A 16,248-nucleotide genomic window follows, 5' to 3' on the forward strand; every position below is an offset into this window, starting at 1 on the left:
TTTCAGTCAAAAAAAAAAAAGAAAGATATCTTTTATCTGTGCAAAATTATAGCTCTTAATGTAGGAACCTCGAAAAAACGGCTAAAATATAGGAGCTTTATGTGGTGTTTTTGCTTTTTAAAGGTTTAAAGTTACATCAAATAACTAATTTAGTAAAAATATCATGTGACTAGACTTAATATTTGTGTGTACTTTGTCTAAAAAAGGGTGTTTTTTTTTTTATCCTGGTTTGTATAAAATATGGGGCAGAAAACACATAGTTAGAGGCATTTTTTCTAACTGTTCTGAACTTAAAACACATAAAAACTTCTTTATATTTTAGTTGTTAAACTCATAGGTTTACTTTGTTGATTTTGTTTAAAATGATTGACCAAATATCGGAAATACACCAGTAATAACATTTTATTTTTAATTAAATAAGAAATATATTTTTACTAAAATGGGTTTTAACAAGATATATTGAAAAAAATACATAGACACAAGCATGAAATGGGAGGATCATCTTAATTGATTTGTCGAATATTAATAAATAGTTTAATTATTTTGTGCGAAAAATTTCTCTTTATTCCTTCTCCCATATGCTATATTGACAATATTTGCCATATATATATATATATATATATATATATATATATATATATATATATATATATATATATATATTAGTCACTTTAAAAACAAATTACAGCTATATTACATTTGATTAATCTCCTTCATTAACTTCCATCTTCTCCTCTGTCTCCAGGTCTTCCAATAATGACGTAAAAATGGTAAAGCTATAATAATTCCCTTCATATAACGAGATTTTGGTGATCAATATGTCTAAAACCGCTCTTTATGCGTCTTCTTCAGTTTTTTTAAGCCAAAATTTATGATTGGTATCGTTTATAATAAAAGGCTTAACACCTATTGCGGTAAGGTGAGCTCAGAAAATTTAGTGTTAAAGTTTTGTATATATGGGAATGTTATTTAAGTTGATCATATGTGCAGCCTAGTACGGCTTAGTGTTTTTCTGCTTGAGTAAAGTTAAGTGTTAAAAAAGGTTGGGCATATTAAGGGATTTTATTAAAAAACACTTTAAAAAAAAGCAATTATTTCAATATATGGTGTCTATGGACTAATATATCCCTTTATAATATTAAAATGTTCTAAAATCGTCTTTCTGGCCTCATTTTTCTTTATTATATGATTTTTTCATTTTTGATCAATATTTGAAAATTAATATATTGACATTTTCGTATTAAAATTGGTATACTGAGCTTAAAAATCATAGTAGGGAGAAAGCTAAATGAGTTTTAGAGGGTTCTCTCGATTTCATTTAAAAAAAGAAATTAACCCCAATATAGAAGATGGTTTTGAGGGGGTTTTGCACACCTCTAGACCACAGTGGTAAGGCTCAATCTTTATAATTTATATTTACAAGATAAACTACATACCAAGGTATCTCTTTATTAATTGGTTAACATCATAACAATATTAAAGATTGATAAGATTAAATCAAGTGAAAAAATAGAAATAAGGATGATAGGATCATTAACCGACTGAATCGACTTTTAGTCGATAAGTGGAAAACTCGTAGTCGATTAAATCGTCTATTCAATTTACCAGTTTTGACTTTCTACTAGTCGATTTTTAGTCAATTTAGCCGAAGTCAATAACAACACTTCTGCAGAGTCTCCATACACTTCCACTGCCTGACAATAATGCAAATCGTGACTCATCAGAGTATTTAACGGCGTTGCAAAAGACCGTAGGTCTCTCCACCGATTCACGACCACAATACTTTCTGCACTTAATACTGGGTGGCTGAATAAATAACTTCTTACTTGCAGCTCTGCCATATTAGCCAAGCTTATGAAGATACATGACAGCTGACCTGAAAATGACACCACATTTTGTTAGTGTATTTAAATCCTTGCAACGTGGATTGTCTACAACACTTCTCTTAACGAGACGCAAAAATCTGTCAGAGAGCCCTGGACGATCTGGGTGTGTTGATGTACATTTCTTCCTTTCTATGATGAATAAAGTTCAGAAGTTTACTTACTAAGGAATCTTCTTCTCTACAGCACGTATTGTTAACTTTTTCTTCTTTCGTGACAATTCATTAGACTTTCCCAATTATTTTTTAAAATCAATTTAAGTTAAATATTATCTCCAGTAAATTAATTTTAGTATTAGCATATTTTTCTTAACAAAACTTTCATATTTTTATAAGCATGAAACTGTTTATAATCTTTTTGCAAGAGTATGCTTACAATAAAATTTGAGTTTCTTCATTCCGTTACAACCTTTCCTTTTTTTGAGCTAGTTATACTATAAGATCAGATTGGAAGAACAATTTTTAAAAGCACTAAGTTATGACGAAAAAACTTGAAAACATTAGCTGTATACAAACTTTATACAAATTATGGTGAACTATACTGCTTAGTCATTTTAAAAGAACGATGGGAAAGAGTTTTATTCATTTTTAGTGAAAAGGCAAAGAGTTATGACCAAAAACTATAAAAATTTAGCTTTATACAAGCTTTCGCACCACTGTGAGCCATAAAGACCGCAAGGTTCGACTTCTCCACACCGCTGATTTTATTTTTTTAAAAAATTAAATGCAATAAGTATAAGTGTTTTTCAAATGCAAAACAGATCTAAAGTCATTCAGAAGAGCTAATATTTTAAGCTAAAAATTAGAGAAAACTAAAATTTTAGCCTTAAAAGCAATGCAATCCGCCATATTTGGCTGCTTTTTTTAAATAGTTTTAAAATGATTAAAGTGTAAAACATCAAAGGGTAAGGATGAGTGATTTAAAAAAGTTTATTTCTGCAGTTTGTTTAGAAAAAAAAGGTATTTTTTAATTCAAAATCTTAAGTAAAAGTATGACCATCAGTAGCAAATCTTGTCTTTCAAACTAGATAAGTAAAGTTTCACAAGTATAATTTAAAACTTATTTAAGCTAAATGATTAATATATATAAAGGCGTTACTGCAGTTTCTCCCCCTTCCCCTAGCCTTTTTTATGATTGATTATGATAGGGAATTTTATGCTGATTCAAAAAAATATGTAAACATTGACCTGAAAATTTACGGAAGGTGCTCGAATTCGAAGTAAAAGTTTTAAAAAATAACCCTAGAGACTCTAACATTCGCCATTTTGAGACTAACAAGTTAATGAAGACACCTCCTCAACTATTTTGTAAAAATTCAATGCTTTGTAATTCTCATTAATTGAGGATTGATTATATTCTGTAAAAAATGCCTTTAAAGCCTGCACCAAAAAAGCTCGGAAATAAATCAAAACCATTATCATAGATTGCTCTTAAATGACTTCGGTTTCTGCAGCGAAGAGCTCGGATTTGAAGTTTTTGTCTTTTCGTCTCTTGTTTTTGAAACCAGTCTGATATTTCCGGCTATTTTAAAGGAGAACATTTTTGACCTCTTTTAAGAATACTATGAATGGATTGATAGGATGTTAATGAATGGATATTCCGGTTTATATATGTAAACCGGAATATCCATTCATTAACACTTTGATTTGTTTGTTCGGTCTAATTAACATTCGGTCTAATTAACGTTCGGTCTAATTAACTTCAGAAATTTTAAATCTTTTGCTTTCAAAATCATACACTTTCCAATTTATCCCTATTTCACGTAATTTACCGACTGTTTTGAAAACTTCAAAGTACTCTTTAGGTTGAATTGTTTCGATACTTTTCAAAATCTGACCTACACTTTGAAATGCTCTATCAGGAGGTATTTTAAGCAAATAAAATGAATATCACTTCACTTCAAAATAAAATATTTTTTAGCCTAAAATGAAAAAACCCAGTAATTTTCTGGCTTTTCCATACATTTTCTCCAGCTTTTCCAGCCTCTATGACAAGCATGCATACATACATACATACATACATACATACATACATACATACATACATACATACATACATACATACATACATACATACATACATACATACATACATACATACATACATACATACATACATACATACATACATACATACATACATACATACATACATACATACATACATACATACATACATACATACATACATACATACATACATACATACATACATACATACATACATACATACATACATACATACATACATACATACATACATACATACATACATACATACATACATACATACATACATACATACATACATACATACATACATACATACATACATACATACATACATACATACATACATACATACATACATACATACATACATACATACATACATACATACATACATACATACATACATACATACATAACACAGGCCTGCAATGGTTTTCCTCTTTAAAATCTGAGTAACGTTTTTTATAGTTTCTGATGTGCTGATTACGAGAAAAATAATTAAAAAAATCCATCACGTCAGGATTTTTTGATATGGAATATTTAAGGTTTTGCTTTAAAATATTTGAGCGCCTACCTTTTGAAATGTCTAAAACGTTATTAATTTACTTCAGCTCAATTTTTATTTCATATAATTAGTGTAAGGGAACATAGAAATTAACGCCAATTAGTAATTTGTTAATGACTACATAATAAGTATTAGTAATTCGCATTAAACATGTCAAAAACGGGTCATTTTGGCTTAATTTAGTAATGAGCTCATTATTACATAATGATTTGGTAATATTAACTAATTGTTGTGAATATTATTAGAAAAGGGTGTAATTAAGATAAACCAAAGGATTTTTGTATAAGTACCCGCACTGATTTAGAAATTTAACAGTTGAAGTGCGCATCTTGCAACATAAACTTTAAAATGGCATCGCGAAGTTGTTTAAACTCTCCTAATTGTTTCTGTTATATTTGCGGGAAATTTATGGTGATAAAACAACGAAACAGTATTACAGACTTTGTAAAAAATATTTATAAAAGTTATTTTGGACTCGTTTTAAGTAACCAAGACAAAACTTGGGCACCTCATAAAATTTGTACGACTTGTTTATTAGAACTTCGCAAGTGGTCAAAAGGACAGAAAAATAGCTTCAAAATCGTTTCGCCTGTGCTATGGAGAGAGCCTAACGACCATGTTAAAGATTGCTACTTTTGTTGTTGTGACATAACTGGATACAATTCAAAAAATAAAAGGGACATAAACTATCCAAACGTGTCATCAGTTACGCCTGCAATATTTGGCGATTCAAAAATGGTGCAGCCCCCGGTTCCAGCTCTACAAATTGAAAATTCTGACTGTGATATAGAGGAAGAGGATGTACACCAATCTGATCCTGAATTTCATGGAGATTCTGACGCTTGTCAGCTCTTTTCACAGTCACATTTAAACGACTTGACAAGAGATTTGAATCTTCCCAAAGATGCAGCGGAACTCCTCGGATCACGATTAAAAGAAAGAAATATGCAGGCACCTGGTACTTCATTTTCATGGTACCGTCACAGAGAAAAAGATTTTCTTCCATTCTTCGCTGAAGATGAAGATTTAGTGTTCTGTAAAGATATTCCAGGCTTGACGAAAATGTACGACATTGAATACGATCCTAACGAGTGGAGATTGTTTATTGACTCCTCAAAAAGAAGTTTGAAAGCAGTTCTTCTGCATAATGGGAATACATATGCCTCGTTACCTGTTGCACATTCTGTCCATTTAAAGGAATGTTATGAAAATTTGGAAAAGCTTTTGACTAATATAGCTTATGAGCAACACGGTCGGATGTTGTGTGGAGATTTGAAAATCATAAGCATGCTACTAGGCCAACAAGGTGGTTATACAAAATACCCGTGCTTTCTTTGCGCGTGGGATAGCCGGGATAAACAATATCATTGAACCAAAAAGGAATGGACTCCAAGAACTGAACTAACCCCAGGATTCAAAAACGTACTTAAACAGAGTTTGGTTCCCAGAGAAAAAGTTTTACTGCCACCATTGCACATCAAATTGGGTATAATGAAGCAATTTGTGAAGGCTTTAAATAAAGAGGGGGAAGGCTTCAAATATCTGCATTCAGTTTTTCCATCTTTATCAGAAGCTAAGATAAAAGAAGGAATTTTCGTGGGCCCTGATATTAGGAAATTAATGTCGGATGAAAAGTTTGATGAAAAACTTAATGATATCGAGTTGCAAGCATGGCAGTCATTTAAGTGGTGACAAAATTTTTGGGGAACAATAAAAGCTCCGACTATAAAGAAATAGTGGCCAAAATGATTTCCAATTTGGGTGTAATGGGTTGTAATATGAGCATTAAACTTCATTTCTTAAATTCTCATATTGATTACTTCCCAGAAAATCTAGGAGCCGTTAGCGAAGAACAAGGCGAAAGATTTCACCAAGATTTGAAAGAGCTTGAAGTCCGGTATCAAGGAAGATGGAATACCAACATGATGGCAGACTATTGTTGGTTATTGAAGCGCGACGATCCAAACCGGAAATTTAAGCGAAAATCGCACAACCGAAGCTTCCAGGAGAAAAGGACCAGGTTCCACAAATGAAATTTAAATGTTATTTAGACTAGTGTTAAGTTGTTATTATATTTTAGTAGTTTTTTAAGTTAAAAATAATGTTCTGTTTTAGATATATATTTTTTTATGTGAAATCTTCTGTTTTTTTGCTATTTTCTATCTGTGCCTTTTTTGAAAAATCTGGAGGTGATAGAGAAAAACTAAGTACATATTAGTAATCAGCGCACCAAAATACCCTAGAATCAGCTATAAAATTCCAGAGAGGAAGTTATGACTCTCATTTTGCAGGCCTGTGTAATTTTATGTCGACATGTAAAAGTATTAATCATTGAAAGCATAATTGTATTTTGGTTTTGCTCGCTACAAGAATCAGACGCTAGTCGAATATTATTAAAATTATTGTTTTCAACGAAATTTGTCTAAAAGTTATAAACAGCATTTCCAAGTACGTTATAATCTCTTTTTTAATGGTATTCGCCCAAATTATAAAAGTAAACCTCTTCATGACATTTTTTTGATTCGAAAGCCTTACGAATAATAATACCAAAAAAATATTGCCTTAGTTGACGCGAATAATATGCTTCAGCAATAGGATATTTAGGCAATTCCTGAATCTGCATCAAATTAAAACAAATTGTAACTGTGTATTCCTTTGTCTCATTAAATAGTTGTTAAAATTTTTCATCTCAAAATTCGTGTACGTCTCGAAGAATCAAACTAAAAAAATAGCGCTAAGAGTACAATTAAGGAAACTAGATCCTTAATGGTACCATTGTAATCCAATATTGTACCACTTTCTTGATTTCAATTACTTTACAACTTTGCAAATATTTTATGATTTTAGATTTAAGGGATTAAAAGAACTGATTAAAACGAATGGTTTTTATAAAATCAGCAATTGGAAATATTCTGATATAACGTAACATAACACCTAACTGCCCATAATATAATGAAATGAAGTTTTTTATTTAATAAACTCTATGCAATTTGAATTTTTTTTCTTCTGGAAAATGCCGAAAATCACCTCATATGGTACAATTTTTATTTAAATTGTATGTTTACCAATGGGTTAGGTAAAATTAGAATAGAGGAGGAAGGTAGGTACTAAAGATAGTTATACTAAATAATGTAAAACAATATATACTATATCTGTTATAAAAACAACCACACTAAATATTATAAAATAAAATACATGAAAACTTTATTTTTGGTAAAACTTTCAGATATATTGTGTCTGTTTTTGATTAACACCTGCACAGCCAACATGGCACCAGCCTTGACATATTGGTAAAACTGAACTAGAGAGTGCATCTTTATAAGGACTACTTGTCAATACAAGAGTAATACTTAAATTTTTCTTTTTTTGTTTAAGTGGTGAAGTTTGTATTGTAAGTATGGATATTTCTCTATTTGGAATCTGAAAAGGGGTTTGTTAAACTTTACAGGCGTTTTTTAGCGGTCAGAATGGTTGCGTCCGTACAACTTAGGATATGCCTTGAGGTACAATTTACGAAACTAATCTGACATTCAGTTAATTAAAAAATTTGACAACTAAAAATAAGGTATTTTAAATTCTAGGTATTTTTTTGAATTAAGATAAATTATGCTTTAACATAAATACACTGAACAAATCGTTCCTTCTACTTTTTTTTAGTGAAATACACTTAGCCATAAATCCCAAAAATAAGAAATATCCAATAACAAACCAACAAGAGCTTACTCTGGCCTTAATGCAGTTGGATGACTTAAAACAGTTGACTACTTAATTTCATTTAACAAAGATAAAAAATAAATTAAAAAATTTCTTGTGGGTTGTAAAAATAACGAGTTATGTTAAAAGTACAATATAAGCATCGGTACAATATTAGCAACCTTACCTTACGTTAAGCATTTATATTTAGTGCAATCCTTTCGAACGAAACCAAATACTAAATTGAAGAGAGTAACAAAAATATTATAAATAAAAGAGATATTTAACCTCCGCCGAAGGATTTTCTTGTAAAAAAGTGTTATGCATTTTAGTAATATTTAGGTTTGATGGTAAATACCGACAATTATTGGAATCGCTTTTTAAATAGTGTTCTGATTTGCATCTGGATTTTGAAATCTGTTCCTTAACTTTTTCATTATACTAATTATATTTTGGACTCAGCCGTTTTCCACCTTTTCTTTTAGGCCTGGAAATGTTATGCAATTTAACATGTTTGTCACTCTAGTGCTTCCGATTTAAAACATTGAACGGAATTTTTTCATACTAACTCTTACAGCGTCGTTACGACTTGATATTTTATATGCAATCGAAAGTTCTCGTTAATTTAATTTGTTATTACTTCATCTTCTTTTCGGTTCATAAAATGTCATTAAAGATGAAATCATAGGTTATTAGGTGGTGAATGTTGGCTTCTAACACGGCGTCTCATTATGTCCCAAAGATTGTCTATTGGGTTCATATCTGGACTGCAAGATGGCCACTGCAAAACTCGAATACTAACATTAGTTAAGTATTCAGTAACATTATGCACCCTATATGGTCTAGAATCATCCTGCGTAAGAAGGAATCTATCTCCAAAGTACGGTGCAAAAGGTACCACAAAAGGTTCTAAAATATCTGCTATGTATAATTGAGAAGTCAGACGTCCACCATTAGGAATAAAAAACTCTTGGGATGTTGAACAGAACTTACAAGGCATAACCTTGACTCATCTGTAAATAAGATCTATCCTCAATCATTTATTTCCCAATTCATATGCATCCTCGCTGTGGTGTTTACCCCCAAACATACTACTAATAATATCTGTTATTATATATTTATTTTAAGATCAATTAACAAAACTAGTTTTATACAGCTCTAACTACTAAGCGAACTCTATTTCTTTAATATCTCTTCATTTCTTTTTTATGCACGTTTTCTATAATGCGTTTCATATGAATGCACTTAGGTAATTATTACTTTTCAAATCATATTAACAGAACTTGGTACTTGATGATAAAGTTTTACTGGTCTATGATTTCGCTTGGGATGCGATTTTCTATCAGCTTTCATTAACTTGTGTTTCCTTTTGTATAAACTCATAAGGTTTTAATAACTTCTTTAAAGACTGTATATTAGACGCCAATTCGTTTCCTTCTTCATCTACTACAACAACTAAACTTTTCCTTCTTTCTTTAACAATGTATTTCTTGTTTAGATATTTCTAATCTTCCTCCACGTTTATGACGTTTTACGAGAACCAGTCTCCTACTGTGATTTTCCGATAATGGCATGAGGAGCACATCTATAAGTTCGAAGCATACATTTAAGTTCCTCTCTCCAATTTCGACCCATAAAATAAGTTGTTTTTATTGTTTTCCCTATTACTTGCATGAATCTTTCTACTATACCGTTTGTTTGTGGATACCGCGGTTTTATTTCAATATGTTTTATATTCGAATCTGGAAAGAACCTAACTACACAAACGGATCAAGTAGAGTAAGATATTTTCATGTTGCAAATTTTATCTATTATTATTTACATATTCAATTATATGAATTATATTCATAGTACTTTTACTTTGTAATTTAGAAACAATTAGTACTACGTCACAAAATATACATTGATCATGTAAAATTCAGCAAGTTAAGAAGTCGAAAGTAAAGAAGAGTTTAAATACGAGAGATGTTATAAGAATGTTCATATTGTATTTCTGTCTTTTTTGATTATTGAATATATAGTCATTTGTTTTAAAATGTTATAAATGCACTTTTTTCAATGGCAAATATTCCTTATATGAAATATACAGATGGTTAATAGAATATCATAGAAAATCTATAAAACTGCTACGTTCCAACGATTCTATAGACCATTTAAAATGATAATAGAAAACATTTACTAAACACTTTCGAAAAATATGATCTATAGAAACTATTATAGGCTTTCTGTAGTTATATTTCTATAGGCCATGTTTCAAAAGCTTATGAAAAATAGTATTGATCTTTTTTATAGAAACTTCTATAGATTTTCAGTTGCATATTCTATAGACTTTTAGTAGTTGAATTTCTATAGGCAATATGTTTCAAAAGCCTATAGAAAAAAGGATTGATTTTTTATATAGAAAATCTATATAAATTTTGTCCTGGGTAGGTATTACTTATTTATTGAAAATGGGGAAAAGCAATTAGACATGAAAGATTTCTAAAACGTTGTTGTCCTCAACTCGTTTATTTAGATAAAAATGCTGAAGACAAAATCACTTAGTTCCACTTTCAGTCATTTCTTCTTATGGAATTGTGATACTACTTGGTAGACTACTTTTAGATCATCAAACCCTTTTTACATATTGGCTCAAAGAGCATTATATCTTATTTCGAGGTTATCATAGGATAGACTTTGATAGGAGTAATTCCACTAAACTTCTAGGAAAAGTGTATTTTATATTTTAGAGAGAGATGTGTCAGCATCTCAAACTAATTTGATACTTATAGTTGATTGCCTCAGAAAATTTTTGAAGGTTAAAGAGTGTACTTTTGGATAAGAATTAGGCAGCGATGTTTCTTCAGTTATTGAAAAGTTCAAAATATGATTTTTTGACCTACAGCAGTATGCAAAGATACATTTAAATGCATAGCTAAAGGCTCCATAGAAAGTAAATATAGTTGTCTGCCACATTCTCCCATTAATGAAATTTAATTGTTGTACTCTGGGATTGAATGCTGAACAGACTGGAAAAGTTGTTCATAGAGTCTTTAAGCCAATTAGGTCTCAATATAAGCGAAGGATTATGCTAAAAGACTATGCTAAACGATTGAAGTCTGCTACTGCCACTTTTTGCTCAGAAAGGATATAAAAATTGTAATATAAAAGTAGTTGTGTTTTTTGTTGCACTTATTGTATTTTTTTCTTTTAGTTATTGTTATAAGGGGTATAGTGTAAAAGGAGTTTAAATTACTTCAAGTTAAAATTTGTAGAAAATGTAACTATTGTTTTAAGGAGGATAATTCAAGATAACAATTCAAAAAATTTTCTTTTTTTTGAAAAGAAGTAATACCATCATAAATGGGAAAACATTATCGCTTGAGTTTAAAGGGTAAAGTAAGTTTTAAGATTTGTCCAATACAAAAAAATAACATTTCTAACCAGCATTTATTTCAATGTGAAAAAAATTGGAGAAAAAATTAGAAAAGCTGAACCTAGTGATCTTTATGGCTCACTGTGGCACATTACTATATACATATACATACATTTATTCAAAACTTCGAGTTCGAATTCCAGTTTGACTTATTACCTCTCAAAAATGCTGTGAATTAAACACGTGATTTAAAAACATAATCTAATCCGACAAAACATCAAGGCGGCAAATATTTTACATTTTTACATATTTTTATCTAAAAATGTAAAATTAGCAAAATATCATTATTTAACGTTGAAAAATTTATAAATAGAAACCATCCTCTGAAATCTCAAAAGACCATCCCAGGCAATCTTCTATAACCATTTGATGCAATAAATTTACGTTGGCAAAAAACTGTTAAAAAATGTCTTCTGAATTCTTTGCTTTGAAAGCAGTATACCATTGGGTTTATAACAGAGTATGAAAAACGCATCAAAACGAATATCTGTGACAACCATTGGTTCCAACTGAGAAAAGGCCATTTAAGACTCAAAGGAGAGATTAAATAAAGCAAGCGGTTCGGCAAAACACAAACACAAAGTGCAGCTGCAATTATTTTTATTGTTTTTACTGTGTTTACTTTGCGATCCTTTATAACGTCAATCTTACGGTTTCTATTGGAATATATCAGTAGGCTTGATCCCAAGAAATCATCTATTTTTTCAAGTGTCCTAGATATTTGGTAGAAACACCAAACAATAACAATAAATGGTACAAAGGAGTCCAAAAGAACTGCAATGATATAAAAAAAAAATGGAAATTTAAGTTTGTGTTTACAAAAATTTCCAAATGTCATATGATCTGGTTTTGGATTATATTCTGCAAAAAATGCCTTTAAAGACTGAGCTAAAAAAGCAAGGAAATATATCAAAATCATTATCGCCAGATTACGTTTAAATGACTTCGGCGCCATAAGCGAAGAGCTTGGATATAAAATTGCTTTTCGTCTCTCAAGTACAATGTAAACGAGTAAAAAAACTGAAGCATCTAGAAACCAGAACGGTATATTATAACCAGTCAATAATTTGCACATCCAATCACCATTTCTACCAGTAGGATGACTTCGAAAGGAGTTTGTTGACAAAATGTAAGAGGGTAAACCAAACACAGAAGCTAAGAAATCAGCGAGTGCTAACGAAAATATGGCAACATTAAACGATGATTTGCGATTGATGTTTTTGGACAACAGTATAACTATCATTACAATACCATTTCCAAACCCTCCGAGAACTGTAATCAATGAATACCAAGTTAATTCCCAGATTCTTATCTCAAATATCTAAATGTGTAATAAATACAGGTGAATGAAATAAACAGGATTAAAAACAATCACAGAAAGTATTTATAAAAAGTAATACACAACAAAATAAAATAACGAAAGTTCAATACCAAATTTTTATTATGCAAAATAAAGGTAATAATTTTCAGTGTTTGAATGCTTAATATTTATGTTTTGTGCATAAGTTCTTGAACCTGCATTCACCAAATAATCAGTCTCGTTAATATTATTGAATATATTGCATGATAAATGGTCGCTGGACCCAGTCAGGTATGGTTCATCTGGCCTAATTTTCCTCATTTTGTGTCTTTTTGACATACTTGGTCTTACACCAATCTGACCACTTTTCAAATGGCCAGATAGCTCTTAAAGATCCATTCCTATGGTCTGATATTACTAAACGCTAGTGTAGTTATAAAGAGGAGGACATTTACAATTACTTACAATTAGTTAACAAAATCTAAACAAACAAAGTACAAAAGTAAAAAAAAATTGATAAGCAAGAATAAAATCTGCTCGTTAAAACAAGACATGGATTCAGGCAGTCTGTTATAGATATAAATGAACCAATCATGAGCAAAGCAAAGGATACACTTAGTTCTCAGATTAAATTGGCATTTTAAAATATTGCATGAGAAGGTGACAGAGTATCAGAAGGTGACATAGAGCATCAGATTGTTGTGCTGCACAACTGAGAAGTGCTGTACTTCAGGATTTAAAGTTAGTACATAAAAGAAGCAGCTTGTAAGCCAATAGGAAATGTGTCCAAACATAAAAACGTGTTTCTTTAAAAAAAAAAAAATAGGATAATTCGAATCAGATTGAGTTTAAGAATAAATTTGAAAACTTTAAAAGTAATAGTAAAAATGAATATACACTTAAGCAGCATTTTCGATGCTTTTTACAAACTATAATCACTGAAAAAAGGCGTTTTTATTTTATTCTCCAATTTTAGTTCGTAACAGAGAGAGAATTACACATAAAAATCAAAATTTATTTAAAAAATGATAAATAATGTAAGTAAGTAGGGACCCGAGACCCAAACTCAGATCTGGGCAATTATTTCGGCTATTACCCGAATTTAAATATATCGGGTAATTACCTGAAAGTTATAAAATACCCGTTTTTTTAAAAAATCAGCAATACCCGATACTTGATACCCGTAGAATACCCATAAAATACTCTCAGAACTACCCAAAAAAGTAAAAATACCCAAAGCAATTCAACTCAATTCATTTATTTACAATGAATTACAAATGAAAAAAAAATTTAAGTATGACTATTTATACTGAAGGAGTTCAAATCTTTTCCTGGTCTTTTGCAGCTAGTGAGCCGGTAACAATCAAGTGGATTTTGTGGTCGACGCATCACATGTTGGTATCAATGTGACTCTTTGTTTTTGATCCCTTTTGAATGTTTGCAGCGCCGTCTGTAACAATGGTGATCCACCTCACTGTTTTTGGATTGAACTCTATTTCGTGAACGATATCTGTTATCTTGGCACTGATGTTATTAACAGTATGTTCCTCTGGAAAATACTTCATTGCGAAAAGGAATCTTTTTAGGCCGAAATTTTTGTGTCCTGTTAAGTTTATTTGAGAATGTTTTGTTCTGGCACTCAAGATATCTGGTATGAAGACAATTATCAGATATCTGGTATGAAGACAATTCTTCAAGTTCATATTTTTCTGTATTTAGTGAGTCAATAACTGTTTTTTTCATAAATTTATAGATTTTTGGAATTGCTCTGGAACTCAGTATATGTCCTGAAATTTCATTGTATTTGCCTAAGGTAGCAATTTGAGTATGCAAATGAATGCTTTAGCTTCCACTACTGAAAAAGATTTCATCTCTTCTACTACCCATCTAGTGATGTCTATGATCAGCCTTACTTGATGAGTATTATCCTCACCCCAGAATTTTTTGGTTTGGGGTTTTTTCTTTTCTGGTTCTTACTTTGGTTTTTTAGTGGGTGGTTTTAGTGGTTCAGATGGTCCAATTAGTGATTGCGATTGCGATTCAGAATCATCACAGTCTAAAAAGGGAATTAGCCCTCATTCTATCTGCATTCTTTCTTTCCATTTCTGTAAACAGATCTGCATCTTTTCCTTTGAGGTGTAGGCACAAAACACTTGTACATCCTTACGCTGCTGTGAATTCTTTATGGCACTCCTTGAAGGTTCCTTTTTCGAGTACTTCCGATGATCGAATATTAAAATCAGGTAGCGTATTAAAACATGCTACAGGATTTAACTACCCGACTAGTAAAAAAAGAGAAGGTCTTAACATAAAAAAAATAAATATATGAATGAAATAAGAAGATCGAAAGGAGAAGGCCTTAAAACTTTTACGGCCTTTATTTTATAAAATAGTCATAAATAAATAAAAATACAAAACTATTGTATATATACAGTAGCGTGTCCCTGAAACACACTTTTTTTTTCATGATACCTCTCAAGTTTTTCCCACTCTCTGATGTCCCCTAAGGCTAAAAATAAACGAAAAAAAAAACTGTCGTCAAAAAGTGATATCTGTAAAATTTAAAAAATGCGACTTTTTAAAATAAGGTCCATTATTTCAATGTTTGATAAATTTGTAATGAAATTTTTCTGATATTTTTTTTTTAAAAATAAACTTAGTGATAATGCCCTAGTTTAACAATATTATTATTATTATTATTAGTGTGATTAAATACCAATTTAAGTCGTCTTTGGTCAATTAAAAAGGTAAATTTAATTACGCGCGATTCGATCATATCACACGTTTTTGAGATATATACTACATACAAGATTACTGTTGTTGTCATGCTACATAATGTATTTTACACATAGTTAAAAGTTTAAAAAAGATTCAATCAAAAATATAATTGTTTAATGAATGATTGAATGATAGATAAATTAAAGTATGTTATATAATTTAATATTTAATAGTAAATTGTAAAATGAACCATCATCGTAAGAAAGACATGAAAAAAGGAGAAAAGAGGAAGATACAGACTAATCCCAGAAGGCTACTGCTTCTTCTCAATTATCCTACCAACCCGCTGCCCACGAACCAGCTCCGCAGCATTAGAAATGTGCTCAGATACATACAGTTTATCAAATCTTCCAAGGCTTTAAAGTTTAAATCTACAAAACCTGTTGTGGCTTGTTCTCAAAGTTTTCCAGGCAAAGACCTTATCTGCAAGGGTAGATCCTGAAAAAATCCCAACTATAAATGTGTTACTTCTCTTGTAATGGATGTGTGGAACAAGGCTGGTTTTGGAGAACTCCTTATTTCTGGAGCTGCTGTCAGGTAAAAAATAAAGTAACTTTTAATTATATAAACAAACAAATAAATAATAAGATACCAATACAAAT

The 16,248-nt window shown here is 30.6% G+C and overlaps 1 protein-coding gene and 1 pseudogene across 2 annotated transcripts in view; both read right to left on the reverse strand.

Moving 5' to 3' along the window:
- The window catches only part of LOC149880836 (uncharacterized), a 331,517-nt pseudogene that overhangs the window by 240,423 nt on the left and 74,846 nt on the right, over positions 1-16,248 (reverse strand).
- The window catches only part of LOC145193862 (type-1 angiotensin II receptor B-like), a 67,749-nt gene continuing 62,960 nt past the window's right edge, over positions 11,460-16,248 (reverse strand). For both annotated transcript variants that reach the window (XM_090068707.1, XM_090068706.1), the window contains exon 2: positions 11,460-12,889. In XM_090068707.1, coding sequence (XP_089924833.1) covers positions 11,900-12,811 — 912 coding nt within the window. In that variant the 5' untranslated portion in view covers positions 12,812-12,889 and the 3' untranslated portion in view covers positions 11,460-11,899. The remainder of the gene's footprint in view (positions 12,890-16,248) is intronic.

This window comes from Hydra viridissima, unplaced genomic scaffold (genome assembly GCF_058129835.1).
Source record: "Hydra viridissima isolate aposymbiotic clone 2 unplaced genomic scaffold, HvirCarnegie_v1 scaffold_12, whole genome shotgun sequence".
Taxonomy (NCBI): Eukaryota; Metazoa; Cnidaria; class Hydrozoa; order Anthoathecata; family Hydridae; genus Hydra; species Hydra viridissima.